This window comes from Ostrinia furnacalis, unplaced genomic scaffold, assembly GCF_004193835.3.
Source record: "Ostrinia furnacalis isolate ACB-3 unplaced genomic scaffold, ASM419383v2 OfSCF0995, whole genome shotgun sequence".
Taxonomy (NCBI): Eukaryota; Metazoa; Arthropoda; class Insecta; order Lepidoptera; family Crambidae; genus Ostrinia; species Ostrinia furnacalis.
In genome coordinates this window covers 726,659-743,617 of record NW_021131234.1, presented here as the reverse complement: position 1 = coordinate 743,617, position 16,959 = coordinate 726,659, and the positions used below count along the sequence as shown (strand labels likewise).

Below are 16,959 nucleotides of genomic sequence, written 5' to 3'. Positions count from 1 at the left end.
TTGTTGTAGTAAGATTCTAAGGCTGAGTTGCACCACCAAACTTTGACCGTAACTATAACGATAACCGGTGATTTTTGTATGGAGTTTGACCGATTTTTGACGTTTGTTACAGTCAAAGTAAGATGGTGCAAACCAGCATAAGTGAACATGTTCACTCGTGTTACTGTCATCTGTCTGTCGTACCATCTTGACCACAATCTCAAAAAGGCCTAATTCAGAAACGAGCTAACAAATAAGACCATTTGAGTATAGAGTTGTCCAAGACTTAGGAGTAGTTTCTAATCCTGCTATCCTGCAACTGATCGTGATCAAAACCGTTCTTAAACGTCTCTATCCTTTGTCCCCAGGTGCAGTCCTATGCCGGCGTCCAGAGCCGTACTACGGCCGGCTTATAGGCAAGCTGACGCAGTATGCCCACGGCATCCGCGGCCAAGTGTTCGCCGTGGATGAGCACACAGTGTTCGTGAAAGGGTTCGCCTATGACGGCACCGGCCCTGATGCCTACTTCTGGGTGGGGGACACGCCTCAACCCTCGCCTGAGGGCACGCTGGTGCCGTACCCTGAGGATTACACTACGAGGTAAGTGCCTTGCTGTGTCAGTAGAGATTATGTTGGCGGCGTTCTCAGATGCCCTCAATGTGCGAGGAAGTTTGCCGCGAAGATCGGCTACATAAACCATCTTCGGGCGCATAAGCGCTGCCAAAACAGGAGTCAAAGTGGTCGCCATAGCCGGAATCGGTCAGATGAATCATCAGAGGTGATAGGTGGCCTTTCTGACACTGTTAGTGGTATTTGTCACAGGTGCTTCGGAAAACACGAGGCAAACTAGGTAGTAAAACCTGATCAAACGCTTCGGGGCGATGCTATAATCTGATCAAAGGTTGGTCACTTACATACCACCAACACCAATGCACTAGGCCTGCGTGGTGACTGGTGAAGTATGGCCAAGTCAGCCAATAGTGGGGGCGGCTTATAGGTATGCTGACGCAGTATGCCCACGGCATTCGCGGCCAAGTGTTCGCCGTGGATGAGCACACGGTGTTCGTGAAAGGGTTCGCCTATGACGGCACCGGACCCGATGCGTACTTCTGGGTGGGGGATACGCCTCAACCCTCGCCTGAGGGCACGCTGGTGCCGTACCCTGAGGATTACACTACAAGGTGAGTGCATTGCTGAGAAGCCATTTGGGGAAGCGCTTTGCATTACACTTGCACTAGACCCGCGTGGAGAATACGGTCAGATTTGGGGGACCAGTTTGGGGGTGAGGTCTGTGCCCAACATTCTCTTTCTTTCTAATGTCTCTCAGCTCAGTGGTCTGCTCACAAAAGATTCTCATTCTCTTCATTCGTGATTCAACATCTCAGTGTAGGTAACTATCATGACTCACGAGTTATTTTTACAGATCCTGCAGTCAAGTTTTGTTTACTAACTTATATCCTGCTTTGATTGGGAAATAAAATATAATATACATATAATCTGGCATGAAAGCATAAGTGCCACTTGTGGTCTAAACTGAATAAATATTTTTGATTTTGAACAACGTCTACTTACGAGTATATTTCAAAACCCAAATAGTTGAGTACACTTTACTTATTCTCGGATAAAGTAGGGCACTTTGGGTGTCGTCTTACTCCATCCCCAGGATCCAAGGGGCCCAATAGAGCCGTTACCAATTGATTCGGAATTCACGCGGCGTACGTTCACGTCGAATTGTGCACCGTGACGAATGTGGTTATGCGATGCCAACGTGACGGCAAACGGTTTAAGGGATCGGAAAACATTTATTTTGGAGTTGAGATCGGAGATCCTCGTAGCGCGTTGGAAGTGCTTGGTAGCGAATAAAGACGTTAAGCAATAGGCTAGATGACAAAATTTCAATTATTTGTCCGTCAGACAGATATTAGTAAATATTAGACTCGTATTTTTTATTTTCTTTCAAAATTAAATAATAACAGTGCTACATCGTGTTGAAATGGCGCGATACGTCACGCTTGAGTAGAATTTTTACTCAAAAGTGACGTCACGCGACATTTCAATTCATTATAATACCGTAATTATTCGATTATAGAAAAAAATAAAAAATATGTGTCTAATATTTTCTAATTATCTGTCTGACGGACTAAGTAGAATTTCGATTTTATTACCTAGTCATCATCCCTATTCAAGCTGTGGTCGAGAGCGGATGGGTGATCGTACTTACTCGTATTTTAGTGTATCGAAAAGTCTCAAAGATTTCAATTTAAATCACTGTAGCTAATTTCATTTGGTTGTCGGCGTTATAATTTAGATTATTCTGACAATAGCTGCGTTCTGCCATCGAAAAAACTTTTATAACATTTTAACTATTCTAAAGCTCCCTTAAAATCTTTCCTCAAGCAGTCTTCACATCTCTAACTAGGTGGATTTCCCATAAAGATTCCCTCTCTATTTCACCCCCTTCAAGTGTTTGCGTTATAGGTTGACTATGTCTTTCTGCAATCCTTAAATACCTAATCTCTGCAGCTAAATTCGAAATTGGTTCAGCGATCAAAGCGTGATTACATGACAAACAAACACTATCAACCATTGGCAGTTAAAACGTACCGTTTAAATAACATCACGACAGGTTAAACAAACAAATACCTGGTATTCCCCGAATCGATATCGCATGTGTAAAATATTGACGTTTCGGTTTCGAAGTTCCGATTATTCACGCTGTTGTCATATCCATATCATAAAGCCTAGTTTATCTAATAGACATGTAGGGTGTCTCTACATCTGTATCAAGTTAGAAACGAGAAAGTTCGTGTAAATAGTCTTTGTCCTAAATTAAAATTATCAGTTCTTCGGATTTCGTTTATTTTTCTATAGAACTCTACTGATCCTTTATTTCACAAATCTATTGTTCTTAATTTTTCCCGGTTTTTGCCTTACATGACATGTTTACAGAACTTTTGCAGTCAAAAAATTACCCCGTGCAACCACATCAAGCAAAAAGTTCGTCCGGCGGTCCAGCGGTAACTTAATTACCGACGGGCAGGCCTCGCTGTGTGCTGCTACAACCCGGTGTCAGGCTTTATTAGCTCTCACAGGTCTGACATCGCTCAATCGGGCTGAGAACTTGAATACAGTCAATAAAGTTTTATCTATCTACTATCTAATTTGTTACACTCAAAGCAAAATATTCCTTGATGAACGAACAATTCGAAGGGCAAGGTTGATTAACGCCAGCAATCAATATAATATTAAGAAGAGGTAAAGTACGTTATGTTCACAATTACAAGGAATCTGAAAATTCTGGACTTAATTTGAAAATTCTTTCGCTACTTTTAGTGGCGAGCTACATTATTCCCGAGTTTAAATCGACGAACCCATGTGCAAATAAAAACTCATAAAACTGATTTATAATAATGTCAATAATTAGGACGTACCTACTCATGTATGTCTCTTGAAAATGGTTTAAAAATACAAAGAACTTGATTATAATAATTAGTGGTTGAACTTTGGTTATCCCTGATGACAGATTTGGAACTTAAAGTGGTACCAGGGAGCATTACGTCAATATTCTTATTGCAAGCAGTGTCGGGGAAAATGTGGGAAAAGTCCTGCTGTTGACCCACAATTGAAATGCCAAAACATTCATGACGTCATCGACATTGTGGCAGCCTACGCACATAGTACGTTCCTAAACGAGAGTTGTATTTAATGAAAAAGCTTTAGGAATATCTCCACAAATGAAATGGTTCTAAAATAGTACTTTGTTGACGTCCCACCTACACGTTTACTAACGTGGTGGCCTACGCAAGTGTCACTTTAAAAGAAATTAATTACTTGGATACTATTTTTGTTACGGAATGGGGCAAAAATTCTTGTAAGTAAATAAAAAAAAGATACCATCCGAATTGAGAACCTCCTCCTTTTGTTGAAGTCGGTTAAAAAGGAAACATTTTTATTAAAGTGCTGATACTTAAAATAGTTTTCGCGAGAAAGACTTGAGAAAATTATACTTTTCTTTTATATGTATTAGGTATTAGGAAGCTCTGGTAGAGTCTTAAAGATTTGTAAAGAAAGAAGCTTAGAAGGCATTTAAAGAATGAAGCTTCAGGGCTGCCTTTTGATGTTTATGACATGCCAAGTCAAATCAATCAAATCAAATCATTTTTACTTGCGAATCTTTATTTGCAAGTCTTAGTTTACACTGAATAAACATTATCATCAAGATATCACCTCAATCGAACTCTAGGATGTAGGTAGGCAGTTCAAAATTCGACTTTAATATCTACACAACGAGAGACATTTTAAAGCAAATGTCCAACCCCACTGTAACACGTTCAAATATTATTGATAATGACAGACAAGGACGTCCGCAGCCACCCTCCATGTTTAAAACACAAGGCGACAAAAAGGCCACCCCTCTTTAGGCTATCGTCCCACGGGTCCCACCGCCAAAGATGAGCGATACACTTTATTTTCGAAAGCTATAAACTAAAGCCCGGTCCGTGAGCACGTAGAATTTTGTCCAATGCTAGCTACCCATCCTTATCGCTCGCGCGTAAGTATATTGCTATCGCGACTGTGCGACTGGCACCCGCAGTGAGTGTGCGAGCGCGATAGCAACATAACTACGCGCGAGCCATAAAGATGGGTAGCTAGGGGTCATTGGACAAAATTCTACGTGCTCACGGACCAGACTGTAGAAAGAAATGACTTGGCGAGCATTTAGGAGCGATGTGTAGTGTAGTGTAGCCACTTTCCGATATACTTTTTGTCGTTTATACGTGCATAATTTTTCAGAATTGAATTAAAATATTATGTATTTGTTTTTTTTTTGCTCGGCGAGTATTCCGACTGCCGAAATTGAGCATCACATTTTTGACAATAATTATTGAGTTCTATCACATTTCAAGGAGGAGAGAAACTCACTAGCCAATGTAAACAGTTAGTTATCAAGTAACTAATGATAATTATAATTAACTTTTTTAAAAAANACGGTTTAGGGGATCGGAAAACATTTATATTTTGGAGTTGAGATCGGAGATCCTCGTAGCGCGTTGGAAGTGCTTGGTAGCGAATAAAGACGTTAAGCAATTCATGCTGTGGTCGAGAGCGGATGGGTGATCGTACTCGTATTTAAGTGTATCGAAAAGTCTCATAGATTTCAATTTAAATCATTATAGCTAATTTCATTTGATTGTCGGCGTAATTATTCTGACAGTAGCTGCGTCCTGCCATCGAAAAGTCTTTTATAACATTTTAACTATTCTAAAGCTCCCTTAAAATCTTTACTCAAGCAGTCTTCACATCTCTAACTATAGACACGGGGTAGATTTTCCATAAAGATTCCTTCTCTAGGGGTATTTCACTCCCTTCAAGTGTTTGCGCTATATGTTGCCTATGTCCTTCTGCAATCCCTAAATACCTAATCTGTACAGCTAAATTCGAAATTGAATCAGCGATCAAAGCATGACAAACATGACAAACAAACACTATCAACCATCGGCAGTTAAACATATCGTTTAAATAACATCACGACAGGTTAAACAAACAAATACCGGTATTCCCCGAATCGATATCGCATGTGTAAAAAATATTGACGTTTCGGTTTCGAAGTTCCGATTATTCACGCTGTTGTTATCCATTATGCCCATTACGAAGTAGTTCAGCACAGGATGTCTAGGTAAATCTGTGCTATATTATACTTCTATGCGAAACCCGCCTGCCAAGCGTGGAGATTATGGCAAAACCCTCCACTATAGTGGAGGAGGCTCATAATCCAGCAGTGGACTGTAAAGGGCTGTTGATGATGATGATGATGATGCGAAAGTTTGTGAGGAAAACAGATCTTTGTTTATCTCGCTATAGCTATAGGGTGGATTTTGCTCAAACTACCAATAATGTTATTATATCAGAGTGACAGGATTTTTCATATTAAAATCTAAGCAGGCTAATTCAAGGAAAAGCTAGTGTATTAAAAATACAAAAGTAAATAGGTAACTATGTCCGTTTGTTACGTTTTCATGCCTTAACAAGTGAGTCACTTTAGATTACTTTTGGATGCACAGTTCACAAGCGCTAAACTAAGCTTTGCATTTGTGTGAGTGATCACCAAAAGTAGAGTCAGACAAAAAACTTTTAAAAAATCGCAAATGTTTGAGATAAATGGATTGAGCATTGGAACAGGTAGGATATAGGTGTCTTTTGTTATGCTAAATTGATTATTGCAATGAGAAGTTTAATCTAGAACTTTAACATTATCTACAAGTTCCATTGGTGGGAAACTCTCCTTTCATAGCGTTACATGACATGTTTACAGAACTTTTGCAGTCAAAAAAATACCCCGTGCAACCACATCAAGCAAAAAGTTCGTCTGGCGGTCCGGCGGTAACTTAATTACAGGCGGGCAGGCCTCGCCGTGTGCTGGTACAACCCGATGTCAGGCTTTATTAGCTCTCACAGGCCTGACTTCGCTCAATCGGGCTGAGAACTTAAATAGTCAATAAAGTTTTATACATCTATCTAATATCTAATTTGTGACACGTAGAAGCAATATTCCTTGTTGGACAATTGGAAGGTTAAGACTGAGGACATGGTTGATTAAAATCAATCTATTATGGTTATTATGGTTATTTGTGACAAGTTAATCTCTGAAAATACTGAACCGATTTTGAAATTTCTTTCACCAACCATAGAAACTTACATTTTAATTTCTGACTTTAAATCGACGAAGCCGTGTGCAAAAGTTAATCATCATCATCATACCAGGTACCAGGGAGTATTAAGTAAGTCAATATTTCTATTGCAAGCAGTCAGTGTCGGGGAAAATGCCAAAACATACCTGACGTCATCGACATTGTGACCACCTACGCACATAGTACGACTCCTAAACGAGAGTTGTATTTAATGAAATATCTCCACAAATGAAATGGTTCTAAAATAGTACCTTGTGGACGTCCCACCCACACGTTTACTAACGTGGTGGCCTACGCAAGTGTCACTTTAAAAGAAATTAATTACTTGGATACTATTTTTTTTTACGGAATTGGACAAAAATTCTTGTAAGTAATTACTTATAAAAAAAGACACCATCCGAATTAAGAACCTCCTCCTTTTGTTGAAGTCGGTTAAAAAGGAAACATTTTTAAGTGCTGATACTTTAAACAGTTTTTGCGAGAAAGACTTGAAAAAAATGTGTTCTTTTCTCTGGTAGGTATAATTACTATTCTCGAAGCTCTGGTGGGGTCTACAAGATTTGTAAAGAAAGAAGCTTATAAGTCGTCTCTCGCATGACTAACTATCCTATCTCAGTCTTTTGGCGATTTGATAACTAAGTCCTAACGGACTACAATTTTTTTCCTGCTTCCATTGTCTACGATTTTCTCTAACTCACGTATCTGTATGTACCTATTTTTTCTCCCACGAGGTCCGTAACTATAAAACAGAAACTAAATTTGAAATGACCTAACTGAAAACCCGTGGTTTTGAGAGTGGCAAAACTGAGATAAGAGAGTTAGTCATGTAAGGGACGAAGTATGTAAAGAATTAAGCTTCAGGGCTGCCTTTTGATGTTCTGGGGGCACGGCAGTGCCCCCACCAAGTCGAGCAAAAAAGCGGCACGGCCGTACCATCCTTTTCTCGAAGCAATTCAGGCCATTTTCGACCGCCTGTAACTTCGTTGTGGATAAAACTAGAAGGCTGAATTTTCATTAGCTATGCAGGCATTGTAAAGACACGGTATATTTAAAATTTCATTCAATTTGAACCAGTAGTTTAAGAATTATAACGGGTCAAAGTTACTTAATTTTGTCACTCACTGACTGACTCACTCACTCACTGACTCACTCACTGACTCACCGATCATCAAAACTCTAAGGCACTTCTAGCAGACCTAGAAGCTTCAAATTTGGAATATAAGTAGTGTTTGGTGTATGAATCAAGGAAAAACTAAAATATTTGGGGGCACGGTAGTGCAACCGCCAAGTCGAGTAAAATTTTTCAATTTCGGTCCAGTTTTCTAGATACATAACTGCTGTCTACAAAATACAAAAAGAAATGAGATCCCATCAAAAACAATACTTGTCAAAAAAACCAAGTCTCGCAACTCAGTTGTTCTACGGTAAAAAGTTGTGAGATCCATGTAATACCAAGTCCAGGCCAGGAAATCTTTAACGTTTTACATAAATATATTGACTTGGCCATCGCATGAAAACACGTGTAAATTAAATTATTTAGTGCGATGGCCAAGTCAATAATTTATGTAAAACGTTAAAGATTTCCTGGCCTGGACTTGGTATTACATGGATCTCACAACTTTTTATCGTAGAAAAACTGAGTTGCGAGACTTGGTTTTTTTGACAAGTATTGTTTTTGATGGGATTATGATATTATGCCACATCAAATCAATCAAATCAAATCATTTTTATTTGTGAATCTTTATTTGCAACTCTTGGTTTACACTGAATAAACATATCATCAAGAGATCACCTCAATCAACTCTAGCTTGTAGGCAGTTCAAAATTCGACTTTAATATCTACACAACGAGAGAAATTTTAAAGCAAACGTCCAACCCCAGTGTAACACGTTCAAATATTATTGATAATGACAGGCGAGGACGTCCGCAGCCACCCCCCATGTTTAAAACACAAGACGACAAAAAGGCCACCCCTCTTTAGGCCATCGTCCCACCGCTAAAGATGAGCGATACACTTTGGTTATTTTCGAAAGCTATAAACTAGAAAGAAATGACTTGGCGAGCATTTAGGAGCGATGTGTAGTGTAGCCACTTTCCGATATACTTTTTGTCGTTTATACGTGCATAATTTTTCAGAATTGAATTAAAATATTATGCATTTGTTTTTTTTTGCTCGGCGAGTATTCCGACTGCCGAAATTGAGCATCACATTTTTGACAATAATTATTTAGTTCTATCACATTTCAAGGAGGAGAGAAACTCACTAGCCAATGTAAACAGTTAGTTATCAAGTAACTAATGATAATTAAAATAAAATAAATTAATATTTATTTCTCATGTCTACCCGACTGCGCCAGAGGAGGGTTATTACTAACTTCTTCTTCGTCTCTACACTTTTGGTAGAGTGGTAGTGATTGTAAGTGAAGCATTGAGTGTGGTTTTGACCATGGGCCTTTTATTAACATGCGATCTAAAATAGTTTATAGCTTCTCGCTGCGTCGCCGGCAGTGGGGTTAGTGCCTTAGACGGCCATTACCAACCCCCATAATCATGATCATCTAATTGCGAGGCAATTTGTTTGTATTATTCACGTTTTAGTAATGGATTCTGGATGTGCCCCCATTGTGCGATTGCGTAAATTGACGACAATAAAAATTATATTCCAATTCGTTATGCTAATTGCTTAAAAATTTACATAAAGCTGCAATTTAATTATGAGTTGGCCAAATATTTTAACGTGCCAACTGACATCTATCTATATAAATATCTATCTATATAAATAAAAATGAATTGATGTTCGTTAGTCTGATTAAAACTCGAGAACGGCTGGGCCGATTGAGCTGATTTTGGTTTTAAAATGTTTGTCGTAGTCCAGGGTAGGTCTAAACGGTGAGAAAATACGCGCGCGATATTGTTTTTCTGTGACAGACAAAATTCCGCGCGGGCGAAGCCGCGGGCAGAAAGCTAGTTTCTTAATATTTTCTTTTAATAAGGAGTTGGTCCATTATTGTTATTTTAAGATAAAAATCGGTCAAAAAATCTTGATCAAACACTCACATCCTACTCCTTTGCACTGTAATGAAAATATTTCAACTTAAAAATGTAAAGTGATTTGCTACAAATAATAATTATGCAGGTAATATAATTCCGTTGCATCGACAGAATGCATCAAGTTTCATGATACATTTTCTTTTACCCATACGTAGGACTAAAACTTCAAATTCTCTTGCCCTTTTCAGAGCACTATACAGGGTGGAATTTTGTAATGCCACCTGGAGGGAAAGTACTCTTAATATTGTAGATAGAAACTTTTTCTCAAAGAAAACATTCCTTTATTTTTGAAAAGAAATAGAACTGCATTCAAAGATTTCCAAAAATTTGCTTGCCACACCCGAGAATCAAACCAACAAAAATCTGTTAAATATTACACCCTGTATTTTTATTACATCGATCGTTAGGGTTAAGTATAAGGATGAAATCTCTCAAACAAACTTGATAAATCAAATGAAAGGAAAACCATGAAACCTTAAATTATTTGAATTATGTAGGTACAGAAAATTGTATGGTATGGTAGTGAATTTTCGAAAAAAATTAGAAATTTTTTGAATGCAGTTCTTTTTCTTTTCAAAAATAAAGGAATGTTTTCTTTCAGTAAAATTTTCTATCTACAGTAATAAGAATACTTTCCCTCCAGGTGGCATTACAAAATTCCACCCTGTACACGCGTCCCAAATACAGCCCTACCCCCACTTAAAATGCAACCTTATTGTTCCAGGGACCCCCCGATCCTGACGGCGCACAGCAACTCAGACATTCTTCTGAGGCTGCCGGGGGGCAAGCGCCTACGAGACATCAAGTGGATCAGCGTGTGGTGCCGGAGGTTTACTGTGAGTACCCTACAACTGGGTTTCCCAATTTTTTTTGCCAAGGAACCCTAATTGATTATACTTTTCTTAGCGGAACTCCCGTACTACTTCGCCCGCACGCCCTGCCCTTCCCTTGTGCGTAAACAAGTCGGTGCGAGCGAACAACGTCGGTCATGAAACGTGGGATAATATTTTTTACGGAACCCTTGCGGCCTTTCCACGGAACCCCAGGGTTCCGCGGACCACCATTCGGGAACCGCTGCCCTACAATATGGGTTCCTTGAGTTTCTGGTGGTCTTATTATCATGGTCAGGTCTTTCAGTCTCCACTGCAGGAGAACGACCCTTAGGCTAGTCAATTCTAATCTAAAAATAGAGCCTTCATTGGTAGTATAGTTCTTGCAACTCACGAAGGCGAGTTAGCTTTACTTGTGTGTGTACGTGTACATGCACATAACGATAGTGTAATGTCTATCAAAACTTTTGAAAACGAACAGTAGCGACACATGTAAAGCTCACTCGCCTTCGTAAATTGCAACAACTTACTGGAACCTCAAGATGTAACTAGATTTCATCTGCCTTTTGTACTTGGGGGGTGCAGATGGAGGGAGATTCTGAGAAGACTGCTGTTGCCATATTTCAACAGCCGTATCCACATTCCACAATCAGAACGTCCGCATCACTCTTTGCTGGGATCTGATCCCATTGTCCTCAAGCTTCACCGTCGGCTTAAGATTATCCACGGGAGGAATGAGGGTGGTCCTATTCTACTATGCCAGAAGGCTTAAATTACCGTGCAATTTGAGCCGTGGGAATCAGCAACAATAATGTAGAAATAGTGTTATGTTTTCGACTGTTAGGTACGGGACTATTCCCACCTCTCTTTCCCACCGCTGCATCTCCTGTGTGGCCAGCTCAATCTACAGCTTGATCGTCAATAAAAACCCAACCAGTAAAGGTCAAGTACGACTGTTAGGTACCTTACAAAAACAAAAGATTCTGCCAATCTACGTTTTCGAAAGTATTTGTCTTTTCTTTACGCATAATGAACATGACCTCCGCAGTTGAGGAATCACGGATAAAAGATTTAGTTAATGATGAACACTTTAGTAGTTTCAAAATTATTACCTACATGAATAACAAACAAACATCCAAACCACATTATTTTGACTAAGGCGTAGAATTTGTTTAGTTAGGACTTATAGATTATTACTAACTCTACATGCACTCTCATGTAGAGTTTGTAAGCTTTTTACTAGATGAGATCTAATAGCTTTTTCAGAATGCGTTCAATTTGGCAATTTTGAAATAAGATTTTAAACGATAAAATTGACTGATACAGGGACAGCTCAATGATTATTTCGTTATTCTTGAAAGTACCCAGTAGCCAGTTACGCAAGTAAACTAGAATGGTACCTAGTGGACAATAAGTCAATTTTGGGTTTGGTTTCTGAGAACCACGTCGTTTAATAACAAGGTAATAATGACTTGGTTTCATTGAGGATTTGCCTCTGACTTTTTCATCTCTATTTGATATACCACCTGAAAAAACTTAAGATATGCTCGCAAGCACAAAATGACGATATCAACACGAGAAATTACGTTCAGACAGTCAAATCGATAGTAGGTACGTAAAATTAATGTATCGTGCCCAAATCTTGCTTGCCTGACAGCTCTTATATCGATTGCTTCAACGCGCATGCCCGGAGCTTTCCCGCCAAAATGTGACGTTTGGCGATTTGCCGGCACAAGTGGGATACGAGAGATGTGTAATCACACAAAAAATACGACGAAAGAAAACTAAAAGTGGTTGATTACAAACGATAACGATGAACATAATAAGTATTCAGTCAGCATTGCATCAGCCTTATCCTACGATAAAAAATATTAACACAACAATTTTGTACAACTTAAATCCATCGAGAGAAATAAGGCAACATACCTTCGACTTTATAAAAGTCACATATACTGCGACCAATAAATTATATTCAACAATCAAAGCAACCGCAGTATTAAGAAAGCATAGGCAATGTCAAATGTCCTAAAAACCAGACTGACATACGAGTAGATGAGCAACCACTATGGTACGTACCTTCTCACATTAGCCGATAGATTGTCCCAATAATGTGGTGTTAGAGCTAACTATTTCTTTGGGCCTATTTATGTATGCCCTGAAAAGGGCCTAATTTTAGAGTAGGCGCACACCGTTGATTTTTCGTCGGCCGATAGTTTAGTCGGGCTGTTGATCAGTATGGGTATGTATGGGAGTGCGCACACTACGCCGATTCGATTTGGCCGAATCTTAATCCAATTTGAAATCGGGCACAACTATCGGCCAACTAAAAATCAACGGTGCGATGCGCCTACTCTTAGAACACTGAATTCTAATTTGCCGAGCTCTTATGTATATATTCGGNGAAAGAAATAGAAAGAAGAATAGCAAACACTTGGAAAAGATTCTGGTCGTTGAGCGAAGTAATGAAAAATAATGAAATGCCTATGGCTGAAAAACGGAAAGTCTTCAATGCTTGCATATTGCCATGTCTTACATACGGATGCCAAACTTGGGCCTTAACTGAACAACAACAAAATAAATTAAATATATGTCAGAACGGGATAGAGAGAAGCGTTCTAGGAGTGAGAAGAAAGGATAAAATGCAATTAAAAAAGATCAAAGGGAAGACAAAGTTTGGAAAAGTACAATCATTATGCAGGAAATTAAAATGGCGCTGGACAGGACATATGTTAAGAGAAAAGAAAGAGAAATGGACCAGAATAATTACGGAATGGTACCCTAGAGAAAGCAGAAGAAGTAGAGGAAGACAACCAAAGAGATGGGAAGACGATTTGAAGCAAGTAGCTGGGCCAGAATGGTTACGTACAGCAAAGGACAGAAACAAATGGAAATCCTTAGAGGAGGCCTTTGTCGAAAGACAAGCTGTTAAGAGGAGAGATAAGCCGAATGCCGAAAATACTATTTTAGTTTAAATGAATTTTTTTCTTACCTCTAGTTATAATTTGTAATATTATGTATAGTGAAATAAGTTAAAAAAATTAACAGCAATAAAGGCTTATATTATTTTATTTTTATTTTATTTATGTATATATTTCCTCTTCTCCAGGTTAACTTCGGCGACGTGTTCATACCACCCGGCCTAGACCCACCCAGGCCGCGGGTGCTGCCAGAGTTCAAGCGACTGGCCCACGGCCTACGCTCCGGCAACATCAGTGTGCTGGACGCCAAGACTTTCTACATCCCCAACCTGCACTACGATGGTGCTGGTCCCGACGCGTATTTCTGGGTCGGGAACGGCACCGAGCCCAGTCCTTTTGGGACTAAAGTAAGTATCCTTTAGTGCCATTTAATACCACTTCTCTAGAGGTTCATCACGATGAGTGCAATAGTTTTGCTAGTGAGCTAACACCACAATGTGACAGACACATTGACCTTTGCAAAACAAGCTTAACGTCTAGCAGCTAACGTCAACGTTTTATGACAAGATCATAGGCGGAAGGAGTGATAAGGAATTCCGCGAGGGATAGAAGTCCAGTCCCTCTAGAAGACTAGAATCTAGAAAATACAACAATCCCTTAGTAAAGCAACAAATAAACACGCAGTGAAGCAATGAATGACAATCGTTGTCATTACTGTAGACTATGCATAGTCTAACAGTACAGGCACTCGTGCAAGAACTACTACTACACATTGCACACTAACACAATAACCTATCCAATTTAGATAATCCAATATGAAGGCACGGCATACAGCATTCACATCATCAAAAAATCTGATTCCACTTTCCCTTCCAGGTCCCCAACGAGATGGGGTCCCTCCACCCGCTCCGAGGGTACCAAGGCGAGGACATAGAGATCCAGCTGCCTGGCAAGCTGACGGCTCATGACGTGGACTGGCTGGCGGTCTGGTGCGTGGAGTACCGCCACAACTTCGGGCATGTGTACATACCAAAAGACTTGGACGTGCCACCTGCATTGGGGCAGACGAAGATCACTGTGAGTGCCAGAGGTTTGGTTGGGGATATAGGTTTTGTTTGCAACGCTAGAGAGGATTTGAAGTTGATTTATTGAGCTTTGTAAAGCTCGGTCACTAACCAATTTTGTATATTATAGAGGAAACTATTGAGCTAGGGCCTCTTTCATGAAAGGGTTTGTAGGTCACATCAAAACCTGCCCTTTGGTTACTCCAGAAGAGTTAAAGAAAACCCTGAAGACTCAAAGTCTTGAATGTCCTTGAAATGTTTCTAATTAGACACTTTTTACTAAGAACATGTCCATTGATTTAATTTTATAGAAACTGCTCGTGCTCATACTCAAGTTATGAACTTTACACATTACTAAATCGCGGTGGTGTCCTTCAATTTAACTTAAAACCTAAAATTAACAATAATTAATTATGATATTCTACACATTTTCTTATTTCAGCACTTATAATATCTTAATTTAACATCTCACCATCCATTACTAATCATGTCTTTCAGCGCTGCCAAGGAATCATTACCATCATTTTCCAATTGCAGGGTAAAAGGAAGAAGCCTTCAAAACGGGGGCGGACTAACAAATCCCAAAGACTAACCGACCCTCGGGCTAGCAACCGTCAACCTCCGTGGTTGAACGACTGGTTGCAGCGGTTTTATTTTAATTAGTTTAACTACCCTTTAAGAATACATCAACCTTCAGAAAGAGACGGCAAAAAAACATAAAATTGGCCGCTTTTCAGTGAAGATAGATCTAGAAGAGTAATGCCCATTTTCACCATCAATCCCTAATTTTTAAGTGACCTTTATGGTGGCACATAACAAGAATTTAGTTTTCAAAGGGCTCACTTAAAAATTATGGATTGATGGTGAAAACGGGCATAAGTTGGGCAAGATCAATTTGAGAAGAGTACAAAATTAAATACTGAAAAGCAAGTAGGTATTTCTACACTATAATATTATAAAGAGGAAAACTTTGTTTGTTTGTTTGTTTGTTTGTTTGTTTGTTTGTTTAGTTGTAATGGATAGGCTCAAAAACTACTGAACCGATTTTAAAAATTCTATCACCATTCGAAAGCTACATTACTCACGAGTAACATAGGCTACATTTTATTTTGGAAAAAAATAGGGTCCCGTAAAATATTTGGGATTTTCATAAGACGTGGAAAAGCGCCATCTATCGTCATTGGTTAAAATCTTCTCGCGCCTGACAAAAATTTTTGAGGTTCGTAAATATTCATGAATACAAAGCTGTCAAACGCCATCTATCGACAGCATTAGTAAATTAGTAACTAAATATTACATACATTTATTATGTACTATGAATAGCGCTGTTCGTAAATAATATTGAAAATTTAATAAATAAAGACATTTTATGTAATTGAACCATTCACTGTATGTACCTATTTGAATCATTCACTGTGTTTAAACGAGCAAATCAAAGTGTTATATTAGTGACTTTTTGCAAACTTCCTTGCAAATTCTTACTAGGTATGTGCCGCCATCTAACGAGATGAATATTAGGGTGCGGTTCAGCGGCGGACGAATGGGTTGGGCGCGTGGGCGATTGTAGTTAAATTTATATAATAAGAATTAGGTACTTCGTTTTTATTTTTTTTATGTAATTTGTTCATTTTTTGGTAGGGTCTTTATTTTAATTACTTAGGTTGGTAGGTACCTACCTACTTATTTGATTTTAATGATAATTACTATAGGTAAGGTAAGTGCCCCCTACTTCGGTATATTAAGGCTCTTACGACTTTAACAATTTATTTAAAAATAACCAAGCATGATATCAGTATGAAAGCTTTTGTATGCTAAACTTTGGTCTTTTGACAGTAACTTAATACATAAATTATAGTTATATTGTTTGAACTTTTTTTAACCCATTATAGACTGAGTTTTCTTAAAGTGTCAGATTTTTGTTTTTTTGAAATATGTTCATAATTATGGTCTACATAATGCTATACAAGCATTAAAAAAATGATCCGACCTGTGATCTAGAAAAAAAATGCTGGTACCATATGGTACCGCTAGCCTCTTACCGTGTCAGTCGGTTAAAACATAACTTTATCAAGGACTTTATAAAAATATGGTAAATTATATATTTTATTATTATTATAATATGTATTAATATACAAGCAAATAACAGGAGTNATTATGTACAGAAAATTGTATGGTATGGTAGTGAATTTTCGAAAAAAATTAGAAATTTTTTGAATGCAGTTCTTTTTCTTTTCAAAAATAAAGGAATGTTTTCTTTCAGTAAAATTTTCTATCTACAGTAATAAGAATACTTTCCCTCCAGGTGGCATTACAAAATTCCACCCTGTACACGCGTCCCAAATACAGCCCTACCCCCACTTAAAATGCAACCTTATTGTTCCAGGGACCCCCCGATCCTGACGGCGCACAGTAACTCAGACATTCTTCT

At 38.7% G+C, this 16,959-nt stretch overlaps 1 protein-coding gene across 3 annotated transcripts in view; it reads left to right on the top strand.

Moving 5' to 3' along the window:
* The first annotated feature begins 975 nt into the window (after positions 1 to 975).
* The window catches only part of LOC114350857 (protein Skeletor, isoforms B/C), a 38,616-nt gene continuing 22,632 nt past the window's right edge, over positions 976 to 16,959 (top strand). For all 3 annotated transcript variants that reach the window (XM_028301803.1, XM_028301802.1, XM_028301801.1), the window contains exons 1-4: positions 976 to 1,160; positions 10,444 to 10,555; positions 13,656 to 13,874; positions 14,344 to 14,544. In XM_028301803.1, coding sequence (XP_028157604.1) covers positions 979 to 1,160; positions 10,444 to 10,555; positions 13,656 to 13,874; positions 14,344 to 14,544 — 714 coding nt within the window. In that variant the 5' untranslated portion in view covers positions 976 to 978. The remainder of the gene's footprint in view (positions 1,161 to 10,443; positions 10,556 to 13,655; positions 13,875 to 14,343; positions 14,545 to 16,959) is intronic.